We start from the raw sequence: 12,880 nt of genomic DNA on the forward strand, positions 1-12,880 counted from the left end.
AGGCATATATCTATCCTACCATGCCTTTCTAAGGTCTTCGAAAGCCAGGTCAACAAACAGATTACTGACCAATTTCGAATCCCACCGCACCTTCTCCGCTATGCAATCTGGTTTCAGAGCTGGTCATGGGTGCACCTCAACCACGCCCAAGGTCCTAAACGATATCTTAACCGCCATCGATAAGAAACAATACTGTGCAGCCGTATTCATTGACCTGGCCAAGGCTTTCAACTGGTCAATCACCACATCCTCATTGGCATACTTGATAGCCTTGGTTTCTCAAATGATTGCCTCGCCTGGTTCACCAACTACTTCTCTGATAGAGTTCAGTGTGTCAAATCGGAGGGCTTGTTGTCCGGGCCTCTGGCAGTCTCTATGGGGGTGCCACAGGGTTCAATTCTTGGGCCGATCTTTCTCTGTATACATCAATGATGTCGCTCTTGCTGCTGTGAGTCTCTGATCCACCTCTACGCAGACGACACCATTCTGTATACTTCTGGCCCTTCCTTGGACACTGTGTTAACAACCCTCCAGACGAGCTTCAATGCCATACAACTCTCCTTCCATGGCCTCCAACTGCTCTTAAATACAAGTAAAACTAAATGCATGCTATTCAACCGATCGCTGCCTGCACCTGCCCGCCCGTCCAGCATCACTACTCTGGACGGTTCTGACTTAGAATATGTGGACAACTGCAAATACCTAGGTGTCTGGTTAGACTGTAAACTCTCCTTCCAGACTCACATCAAACATCTCCAATCCAAAGTTAAATCTGGAATTGGCTTCCTATTTCGCAACAAAGCATCCTTCACTCATGCTGCCAAACATACCCTCGTAAAACTGACCATCCTACCGATCCTCGACTTTGGCGATGTCATTTACAAAATAGCATCCAATACCCTACTCAATAAATTGGATGCAGTCTATCACAGTGACATCCGTTTTGTCACCAAAGCCCCATATACTACCCACCACTGCGACCTGTATGCTCTTGTTGGCTGGCCCTCGCTTCATACTCGTCGCCAAACCCACTGGCTCCAGGTCATCTACAAGACCCTGCTTGGTAAAGTCCCCCCTTATCTCAGCTCGCTGGTCACCAATCTCCCTCACTAGCTTTAAGCACCAGCTGTCAGAGCAGCTCACAGATTACTGTACCTGTACATAGCCCATCTATAATTTAGCCCAAACAACTACCTCTTCCCCTACTGTATTTATTTACTTATTTTGCCCCTTTGCACCCCATTATTTCTATCTCTACTTTGCACATTCTTCCACTACAAATCTACCATTCCAGTGTTTTACTTGCTATATTGTATTTACTTCGCCACCATGGCCTTTTTTTGCCTTTACCTCCCTTATCTCACCTCATTTGCTCACATTGTATATAGACTTATTTTTCTACTGTATTATTGACTGTATGTTTGTTTTACTCCATGTGTAACTCTGTTGTTGTATGTGTCGAACTGCTTTGCTTTATCTTAGCCAGGTCGCAATTGTAAATGAGAACTTGTTCTCAACTTGCCTACCTTGTTCAATAAAGGTGAAATAAAAAATAATTTGTATGGTAGATGGGTAAAAATAAAAAAGCAGACATTGAAAATCCCTTTGAGCATGGTGAAGTTATTAATCACCCTTTGGATGGTGTATCAATACACCCAGTCACTACAAAGATACAGGCGTACTTCCTAACTCAGTTTACGGACAGGAAGGACATCACCTTGAGGCCAATGGTGACTTTAAAACAGTAACAGAGTTTAATGGCGGTGATAGGATAAAACTGAGGATGGATCAACATCATTGACTGGGGGAGTTTTTCCAGGATAAAAATAAATGTAATGGAGCTAAGCACAGGCAAAATCCTAGAGGAAAACCTTTTACAGTCTGCTCTTCACCAGACACTTGGAGATGAATTCACCTTTCAGAAGGACAATAACCTAAAACACAGGGCCAAATCTACACTGGAGTTGCTTACCAAAAGGAAAGTGAATGTTCCTGAGTGGCCGAGTTACAGTTTTGACTTAAATCTGTTGAAAAATATATGGCAAGACCTGAAAATGGTTGTCTAGCAATGATCAACAATCAATTTGACACAGTTTGAAGAATTTTGAAAATAATAACTGGGCAAATGTTGCACAATCCATGTGTGGAAAGCTCTTAAGAGACATAACCAGAAATAATTGCTGCCAAAGGTGATGCTGTATCGATTCTGGGGGTTGAATACTAATCGAATCCAGAAATATTAGTGTTTTATTTTTCATACATAGGATTAAGGAGGAGGACAGGTAATAGATGTGTGTGTAACTGCGACCTTGAGACAACAGAGGCAGCCAGACCAAACATAACCAGCCTCACAGAGCAGAGCCTCACTGAGCAGTGTCTGTTTGTCTGACTGACTAATAAGGATTGATGGTGTGTCATGGAGCAGCAGTACTCTTCCCTGTATAGTGTACTACTTTTGACCACGGCTCATAGGGAGGGGAGGTGGTGGCCCGCCAGGCACGGACTCCAGAGTTTTAGGTTATAATTAGTCTAGCTGAAGAAGAGGAGATGAGAGGATGAGGAGAGTGAACGGGAGAATAAGAGAAGAGAGGATAGGAGACAAAAGAGGGAAGAAGAGAGAAGAGGAGAAAGAGGAGAGTAGCAGAAAGCGTTGGAGGTGGCAGCTTGCATTTCCCACTCCTACAGCTCTCTCTCTCTCCCTGCAGCAGAGCTCTGTCTGTAATGAGATTAGCCCACTGCACACCAGGGAATCCAGGTCAGATGCAAATGTGCAAGCTAGACGTCTGTGTGTGTGTGTGTGTGTGTGTGTGTGTGTGTGTGTGTGTGTGTGTGTGTGTGTGTTAGACATGCTAGGCTGATTAAATGAGAGGTGCCCCAGTCTCTCCATATGTAATGAAGCAGAGGCTTAAAAAAAAAAAAAAATCCAGACACCCACACCACCTGCCCCACCTTCCTCCCCACTCCTATACTCCACTGTCTAGCCACATTTCCCTCTCCTCTCTAATACAGCAATATACACTGAGTGTACAAAACATTAGGCTCTTTCCATGACAGACTGACCAGGTGAATCCAGGTGAAAGCTATGATCCCTTACAGATGTCACTTGTTAAATCCACTTCAAATCAGTGTAGATGAAGGGAAGGAGACAGGTTAGATAAGGATTTTTAAGCCTTGAGACAACAGACATGGATTGCGTATGTGTGCCATTCAGAGGGTGAATGGGCAAGACAAAATATTTAAGTGCCTTTGAACAGAGTATGGTAGTTGGTGCCAGGCGCACCGGTTTGTGTCAAGAACTGCCATGCTGTTGGGTTTTTCACGCTCAACAGTTTCCCGTGTGTATCAAGAATGGTCCACCACCCAAAGGACATCCAGACAACTTGACAACCATGGAAGGTGTTCCAAATGTTTTGTACACTCAGTGTAGGAGGGAAGCATACTGTATGTATTTGACAGATATCTACACTACCGGTCAAAAGTTTTAGAACACCTACTCATTCAAGGGTTTTTCATTATTTTTTTAAACTATTTTCTACATTGCAGAAAAATCGTGAAGACATCAAAACAATGAAATAACACATGGAATCATGTAGTAACCAAAGAAAATGTTAAACAAATCAAAATATATTTTATATTTTTGATTCTTCAAAGTAGCCATTCTTTGCCTTGATGACAGCTTTGCACACTCTAGGCATTCTCTCAACCAGCTTCATGAGGTAGTCACCTGGAATGCATTTCAATTAACAGGTGTGCCTTCTTAAAAGTTCATTTGTGGAATTTCTTTCCTTCTTAATGCGTTTGTGTTGTGACAAGTTAGGGGGGGGTATACAGATGATAGCTCTATTTAGTAAAAGACCAAGTCCATATTATGGCAAGAACAGCTCAAATAAGCAAAGAGAAACAACAGTCRTTCATTACTTTAAGACATGAAGGTCAGTCAATGCGTGAAACTTTGAAAGTTACTTCACGCGCAGTCGCAAAAACCATCAAGCTCTACGATGAAACTGGTTCTCATGAGGACCACCACAAGAAAAGAAGACCCAGAGTTACTTCTGCTGCAGATAATAAGTTCATTAGAGTTACCAGCCTGCTTCACAGAGTTCAAGTAACAGACACATCTCAACATCAACTGTTCAGAGAAGACTGCATGGTCGAATTGCTGCAAAGAAATCACTACTAAAGGACACAGATAAGAAGAAGAGACTTGCTTGGGCCAAGAAACACGAGCAATGGACATTAGACCGGTGGAAATTTGTCCTTTGGCCTGGAATCCAAGTTGGAGATTTTTGGTTCCAACCGCCGTGCCTTTGTGAGACGCGTGTGGGTGAACGGATGATCTCCACATGTGTATTTCCCACCGTATGGAGGAGGAGGTGTTATGGTGTGGGGGTGCTTTGCTGGTGACACTGTGTTTTATTTAGAATTCAAGGCACACTTAACCAGCATGGCTACCACAGCATTCTGAAGCAATACGTCATCCCATCTGGTTTGGGCTTAGTGGGACTGTCATTTGTTTTCAACAGGACAATGATCCAACACACCTCCAGGCTGTGTAAGGGCTATTTAACCAAGAAGGAGAGTGATGGAGTGCTGCATCAGATGACCTGGCCTCCACAATCACCTGACCTCAACCCAATTGAGATGGTTTGGGATGAGTTGGACCGCAGAGTGAAGGAAAAGCAGCCAACAAGTGCTCAGCATATGTGGGAACTCCTTCAAGACTGTTGGAAAAGCATTCAAGGGGAAGCTGGTTGAGAGAATGCCGCCTTTAACCGTTTTTTGGTTACTACATGATTCCATGTGTGTTATTTCATAGTTTTAAAGTCTTCACTATTATTCTACAATGTAGAAAAAAATTCAAATAAAGAAAAAACGTTGAATGAGTAGGTGATCTAAAACTTTTGAACAGCCATGATAGGGATAGAATGAACACATCTGGGACTCCCAATCGCAGATGTTGAGGATGTACAGTATATGGGACGAAAGGCTTCAGGTACTTGTGTGGAGGTGAGCCGTGGTCATTACTGACAATGATCCTATCTTTTTTATTTTTATTTTTTTATTTTATTTAACTAGGCAAGTCAGTTAAGAACAAATTCTTATTTACAATAACGGTCTACCCCGTCCAAACCCGGACGATGCTGTGCCAATTGTGCCCCGCCCTATGGGACTCCCTATCACGGCTGGATGTGATACAGCCTGGATTCGAACCAGGGACGCCTCTTGCACCGAGATGCAGTGCCTTAGACCGCTGCGCCACTCAGAATGCTGTGGTAGCCATGCTGGTTAAGTGTGCCTTGAATTCTTGACTGACTCGTTTGGCTATTTGCACAACCGCAGACAGAGACAGTGTGTGTGTTGTAGATGAGAGAGACTGTGTACACTTGGGAGATAACTGTTAATCTGTGTACTGCTGATCCTTAAACCTGGAGGGCAGGGCTGAGCGTGCGTGTGTTAAGACTGGTTTTAGCATTCGGCATGACACAGGGTCAGGGGAGGCCTCGGGGACTGTCTGTTCTGTCTGAGTGTCTACGTCCTGCTGTGTTCTGTGTGTGTGTGTGTATATATTTGTTCTGTGTGTGTGTGTTCTGTGTCTGCCACTACCTACTCATTTACAGAACAAGGCTGATCATCAGTTATTAATAACAACACCGCCTGCCTTCTGATATGTCACCAGGGGCAAGCACTGGTTACCGTGGTTACGGAGAGCCTCCGGGCCTGGCTCTATTGAATAGGTCAGAGGTTAATGGGTCAGTGGTGAGGTGTGACGGCCAGGAGAAAGCATATCTGTGTGTATGTGTGTGTGTGTGTGTGTGTGTGTGTGTGTGTGTGTCAGGTCATATCTGCTATCTGAGTGGGAGTAGAGTAGCAACACAACACAGCCTTTGTCAAAGGCAGACGGCACACAGACCTGTGAGGGAGGTTAAGAGACCAGACAGACCACAAAAGCAAGAAAAAAAATGACCAAGTAGAAGAACTGCCCGTTAGTACGACGAATTCCAATTGTTACAGCTATGTGCACTATTTACTGTCATTAGAAGGAGAAATACTTCCCCAAGTCATTCAGATGAAGCGCTGAGAACATTTAAAAATGTGTTGAATTATCAATGGTGGTGACTATTCTATTGTGCGAGTGTGTGTGTGTGTGTGTGTGTCCTACTGCGTGTGTGTTCTGCTCTTAACAATGCTCTCTCTGAGGCTGCAGGCTTAGTGAAGAGACATGAACATCTGCAGGATTGTCTCCTAAAGCAGGAGAGCTGGCATGAATAAACAAGCAGCTTAATGTATTGGCTGTCCCGCGCCACACGGGAGGTACTCTGTGTGTGTGTGTCTGTGCACGCGTGTATGTTCGGCTCCACTCGGGAGGTTTTGTAGGGGAGGCGTGCAAAATCCAAACCGGTCAGAGCCACCTACCGCAGCGAAACAATAAAAACAACACTAGCACCACAGCCGGGGGGGGGGGGGGGGGGGGGGGGGAGAGAAAGAGAGCGAAACACACAGACAGAAAAGAGCTGGCAGGCTGGCGTTGAAACAAGATTCGTTTGGGAGGCTCTAATGGGTAATTCTCTGACCTGCGTTACGGCACATAGTCACAATTACGGCACATAATCACAATTACACCACACTGTACAGGGCCATCCTGCCCCGCCCCTCTCGTCTCCCCCTTCTGTTATGGCCATATGAACTGGACCAGATTAAAGGGGGGGGGACGGGCGGTGTGTGTGTGTGTGTGTGTGTGTGTGTGTGTGTGTGGACGGACAGCAAGGTGGTCTACAGAATGATCCCCCCCCCTCTTTTCTGGAATAGAAACCTTGTTATTCCTAAGGTAAACAAACCCACTTCCTGTCCGCAAAGGAAGTAATCAGCAACAGTGGAGGAGAATGAGGAGAGGGTGAGAGAGACAGAGAGACGCAGTTTTAGCAGACAGGGAGGGTCAGCAGTTTCATCGAAGCCCCTCACTTAATCACCAACTGGCATCCACACAAGAAGAGGAGGGCCTTCTGCAGAAAGTGTCTCGGTCGGCAAGTCTTATTCCAACCACCAACCCTTTCTCACGCAATACAGTATAGAATAGATGAAAGATAAAAGGTTAGAACTGTTTCTGCGCTGTTGGGGAGGGAAGCGGAAATAACTACAGTGCACTTACAAACACAGCACAAATCTCCACGCGTTTCTGACCAACTCCAAATGTCTTTAAATGGTCAATGATATCGGTCAGACACGACAGACAGCGACAGACAGGATACAGGGCGTGACCTGAATTGAACTGAACTGTATGGAGCAGTAGTCTCAGTACTCTGAGTATTATGGAGGCTCAATTAGGGCTCAGCCCATGTAATTACAGGAGCTTTCATTTGTCCGCTAACATTTCGGCTTTGACTTCATTAAAGGCTCGAGACGAGCAGTGTGTCTAGGGGTGAGTGAGTGTGTGTGTCTGAATGCATGTGTGTGTGGGAGAGCGAGAGTGAGTGAGTGAGTGAGTGAGTGAGTGAGTGAGTGAGTGAGTGAGTGTGTGTGTGTGTGTGTGTGTGTGTGTGTGTGAGAGTATGCATGCTGAGAGACTCAAGTTCAGAAGTCAGATAAGTAGCACTTGTTGTTTGCTGAAACCCCTGCTGTTAGAGAGGGCCCTATAGTGCATTCTAGAAGTACAACACCACCAGCCAAACTCCCATCCACCCCTCGTGCCTTACTTTCTTTCCTCAGGCACCCGTGTCTGAAGTCATTTTGTGATCGTGTGTAGCTCAGTTGGTAGAAGCGTGGCACTTTGCAGTTGATTTCCGCTGGGGCCACATACGGGAGCGTGCTGTACTCAACGTACTCTAAGTGTTTACTGTACTGTAAATTGCTTTGGGTGGCTTTTATTATTTCACCAACATATGTTAGCTAACCTAGCCATAGCTCAGCCTCGTGGGCTTCTGGGTAAGGCTGGCTTGGGTTGGGAGTCTGACCTGCCGGTCTGCCCTGACAGTTAGTTAGGGGCCAATAGGAATGCTGGCTGGAACTGGGAGGTTGGCTGGTCTGATCTGCCTAGTGCCCTGGCTCCCTGGCAGTGGCAGCTTCGTGCTAATCCAGCCCCCATGACTGGCTGGTCATTAGTGGATTAGTGACTAACTGCCTGCTTCCACCTGCTGACTGTAACCTCAGTAGCCTCAGTCTGAGCTACTCCCCCCCCCTACACCCCTCTCTATCTAAGCCAGCAGAGTAAAGGCCACAGTACATAAAATACCTGTATAGCATTAGGCCAGAGAGCCGGCTGGCTGGGGCGGCCCTCCTGCTGCCTGTGGAGAAGATGGCTGCAGACAGTAAGGGAGGGAGACGGGAAGACAGACAGAAAGAACAGATAGGGAGAGAGGCAGACGGACAGGCAGGCAGGCCAGACAGACAGAAAGAACAGACAGGGAGAGAGGCAGATGGACAGGCAGGCAGAACAGACAAGTGGGCAGCCTCTGACTCATCCTCTCTCGGTCTTTGCGGCAGTCTGTCTGAAGGTTTGCCTGCCACAAGCAGGGTGACAGTGTAAACTAATGAAGGAGGGGGTGTGGGAGGTAAAGCAGCAGGAGCGAGAGGGATGAAATTAATCTCCACGCACTAGCAGGGTCACCTGTACATATTGTGCCGTGTCATCATAGTGTTGTAGTTTCCCTAAGTACTAGTTTAGCGTTTGAAAACAAACAAACGAATGATACCGCTGCCACAGTATGGATTCAGCCAATCAGCACAACAGCTACAGTATATGTGATGCAATATTCTAGCTAGCAGGACTAGCCAACAGAGGGAATAGTGCCCCAGGCTGAATCAGTGAGTCTATATACAGACAATTAAACAGAGCAGATTCAGTGAGCCCACAGATGTAAACAGAGGCACATGGAGGTCTGGTATGCCATGTTAAAGAGGTTATCTATACAGTATGTAGGGTTTAGGATGTATCTGTGTGGTGCTTTGATCTCCTCACAGAGATTAGTCGAAACCACTATTTCTTTCTTTCATTTATTTCAACTATCCTTGGAGGGGAAACAAAAACAGAACACATCAGCCTTCATCAACAAATCATTCCTGCTACTTGTTCCTACTGAGTCCAGGCCCTAGCGTTCAGTTGAGCTCATCACGAAAGGACGAGGCGAGGGATTGAGTGGTAGAGTAGGATGGGGGATGGGCAAGGGTGGGCGGATAGCTGGAGAGAATGAGGGAGAGAAAGAGAGAGAGAGAGTGAGTGTGTTTATCAGCAGTCACTTTGAAATGTTCATTTGTAAACAGACACATGACCTCTGCTGAGGGGGTTTACAGGGGATAGGGGCTGGAGCTGCCCTTGGCCTGTCCCCAGGGGCCAGGGCCTAACCCTCTACAGTCCTGACACTAACCAGACCCAGCTTCACAAACACACAGAGACAGAGAGAGAGACAGAGAGATACTGTGAGAAATACTCCCAAATAATATCATCTTTTTTCAAGAAAATATGTCAATCAATTCTCAACTTCTGTGCATTTCCTAATGACATAAAGCTGGGAATTATTCTGGGTGAGGGACAAACTGCTAATATTACTTCCGGATATGTATATGATTTCCATAGCCGGAGGGACATCCCATGACCTTACATTGTATATCACTTACAACTAATACATAGTGTAACCATCATCCATTTACATTTTCTTGTTCATTTATTAGCCATTCCTTCGTTCTTTTTATCATCTTATTTTCTTTAACTTTTTAGGGATAGGGGGCAGCATTTTCACTTTGGATGAATAGCATGCCCAGAGTGAACTGCCTCCTACTCTGTCCCAGATGCTAATATATGCATATTATGATTACTATTGGATAGAAAACTCTGAAGTTTCTAAAAATGTTTGAATGATGTCTGTGAGTATAACAGAACTCATATGGCAGGCAAAAACCTGAGAAGAAAATCCAAACAGGAAGTGGGAATTCTGAGGCTGGTCGATTTTCAACTCATCGCCCATTGAAATCCCAGTGGGATATGGATCTGTTTGCACTTCCTACGGCTTCCACTAGATGTCAACAGTCTGTAGAACGTTGAATGAAGCTTCTACTGTGATGTTGAGCCGGATGGGAGCTGTTTGAGTCAGTGGTCTGGCAGAGAGCCTGGTCCTGGTCCTGGTCACGCGCATTCCACATGATATCGACTTGCGTTCCATTACTTCTATAGACACAAAGGAATTCTCCGGTTGGAACGTTATTGAATATTTATGATAACAACATCCTAAAGGTTGATTCTATACTTAGTTTGACAAGTTTATTCGACCTGTAATATAACTTTTTGAAGTTTTCGTCCGACGTTCGCCTGGACCTGCGCGAGCGTTTGGATATGTGTACTAAACGTGCTAACAAAAGTAGCTACTTGGACATAAATAATGGACATTATCGAACAAAACAACAATTTATTGTGAAACTAGGATTCCTGGGAGTGCATTCTGATGAAGATCATCAAAGGTAAGGGAATATTTATTATGTAATTTAATATTTCTGTTGACTCCAACATGGCGGAGAAATGTTGTTTCTATCTGAGCGCCGTCTCAGATTATTGCATGGTTTGCTTTTTCCGTAAAGTTTTTTTGAAATCTGACACAGCGGTTTCATTAAGAACAAGTGTATCTTTAATTCTATGTAAAACATGTATCTTTCATCAAAGTGTATGATGAGTATTTCTGTTATTTGATGTGGCTCTCTACAATTTCTCAGGATATTTTGGAGGCATTTCTGAACATGGCGCCAATGTAATATAAATAGATATAAATATGCACATTATCGAACAAAACATACATGTATTGTGTAACATGATGTCCTATGAGTGTCATCTGATGAAGATCATCAAAGGTTAGTGATTAATTTTTATCTCTATTTCTGCTTTTTGTGACTCCTCTCTGGCTGGGAAAATGGCTGTGTGTTTTTTGGACTTGGCGGTGATCTAACATAATCATATGTTGTGTTTTCGCTGTAAAGCATTTTTTAAATCGGATACGATGGGTAGATTAACAATATGTTTATCTTTCATTTGCTGTATTGGACTTATGTGTTAATGTGTGAAAGTTACATATTTCAAAAAATAATTTCTGAATTTCCAGGCTGCCTTTTCAGCGGAATGTTGTCGAGGGGTTCCGCTAGCGGAACGTGTGCCTAGAAAGGTTAATTAAATGTATCGACCAAAGATTACACAATACAACAGCAGTAGTGTCGTACCTGTATACATGATTATATGTACAATTTTTATAATTACTACTGAAATGAACTGTATTTCAATATCCTCATTGCATTGTACTGTATTTACTGAAATGCTGTACCACTATACTGTTTTGGCAATATCTACAAATTAATATTTCATACCAATAAAGCAATCTGAATTCGAATTTGAGAGCTTGAGAGAGCGAGAGAAAGCGAGGGGGAGAAAAAGTGAGGGAGAGAGAGAACGAAGGGGAAAGAGCGAGCGAAGGGGGAGAGAGGGAGCGAAGGGGGAGAGAGGGAGCGAAGGGGAGCGAGGGGAAGAGAGCGAGGGGAGACGAGAGAGAGCGGGGAAGAGACCGAGAGAGAGCGGGGAAGAGACCGAGAGAGAGCGGGAGAGACCAGAGACGAGAGAGAGAAGAGGAACGAGAGAAGAGAGCGGGAGAGAGAGCGGGAGAGAGAGCGGGAGAGAGAGCGAGAGAGAGAGCGGAGAGAGGAACCGGGAGAGAGACCGGGAAGAGAGAGACCGAGAAAGAGCGGGGGAGAGACCGAGAGAGACCGAGAGAGAGAGCGGGAGAGAGACGGGAGAGAGAGCGAGAGGAGAGACCGAGAGAGAGACCGAGAGAGAGACCGAGAAGAGAGACCGAGAGAGAGACCGAGAGAGAGACCGAGAGAGAGACCGAGAGAGAGACCGAGAGGGAGGGGCAGGGGAGAGAGAGAGCGAGGGAGCGAAGGAGAGAGGAGCGAGGGAGTGGGAGAAGCGAGAGCGAGGGAAAGGGAGAGCGAGGGAAAAGGGAGAGCGAGGGAAAGAGAGGAGAGCGAGGAAAGGGAGAGCGAGGGATGGGAGAGGCGAGGGAAAGGGAGAGCGAGGGGGAGAGAGCGAGGGGGGAGAACGAGGGGGAGAACAAGAGCAAGGGAGAGAGAGAGAGAGCAAGGGAGAGAGAGAGAGAGCAAGGGAGAGAGAGAGAGAGCAAGGGAGAGAGAGAGAGAGAGCAAAAGAGAGAATGCTGTGTGCGTGGGAGGTAAGGAACAAGGGTTGGAGGAGGAGGATTTGGTGGTGGTGAGGAGATGCAAAGACAAATCAAGTCCCAAAAGGCACCCTATTCTCTATAAAGTGCACTACTTTTTAAGTTACATTTGCCACTCTTTGGTCAAAAGTAGTGTACTAGAAAGGGAACAGGGTGCCATTTGGAACACACAGGTATTAGGGGGAAACGCCCCCACTGATCTGACAGTGTTTGAGGTCTCTCATCCTCTCTTTTTAATATCCTCCTGCTTTAAGGACAATCCTACATTAAACAAACATTAGCTCCCTCTCCCTCGCTCTCTCTCCATAGCCTGGCCGCCATGCCAAATTACATTGTTTCCAGATGCCAGTCAGTCACAAACTCTCTCTCTCCCTACTCCCCTCCTCTCTTTTTCTACACACCCTTCGGTCTCTCGCGCTGTTCGCTCTCTCTACTCCCCCGTTCCTCCTCCCCATTCATCCTCCCCTCGGGCAGCGGGGAACAAAATTCTGTCAGGGCCAGCTGCTTTATATTACTGCCTTTACATCCACTCTTCTGCTAAACAGACCAGAGAGGAAAGAGAGAGGAGGGAGAGAAGGAGAGATAGAACGACGAGGGAGACTACAGAGGGACGGAGAGGGAAAGAGTATTCTGTATTGTGGCTCGTTAAATAGGTTTTGTCCCGCCCCACTTGGCATTGA

The 12,880-nt window shown here is 45.7% G+C and overlaps 1 protein-coding gene across 2 annotated transcripts in view; it reads right to left on the reverse strand.

The window, feature by feature from the left end:
* dym (dymeclin) overlaps positions 1-12,880 on the reverse strand; it is a 143,447-nt gene that overhangs the window by 41,157 nt on the left and 89,410 nt on the right. Inside the window, exon 15 of one of the 2 annotated variants that reach the window (XM_070440548.1) lies at positions 8,856-9,172. The exons of the other annotated variant lie outside the window; for it this stretch is intronic. Within the exon in view, the coding sequence (XP_070296649.1) occupies positions 9,104-9,172 (69 nt within the window). The 3' untranslated portion in view covers positions 8,856-9,103. Of the gene's footprint in view, positions 1-8,855; positions 9,173-12,880 lie in introns of those variants that run through there. 2 annotated transcript variants of the gene reach the window in all.

Source organism: Salvelinus sp. IW2-2015, linkage group LG4q.1:29 (assembly GCF_002910315.2).
Source record: "Salvelinus sp. IW2-2015 linkage group LG4q.1:29, ASM291031v2, whole genome shotgun sequence".
NCBI classification, from domain to species: domain Eukaryota; kingdom Metazoa; phylum Chordata; class Actinopteri; order Salmoniformes; family Salmonidae; genus Salvelinus; species Salvelinus sp. IW2-2015.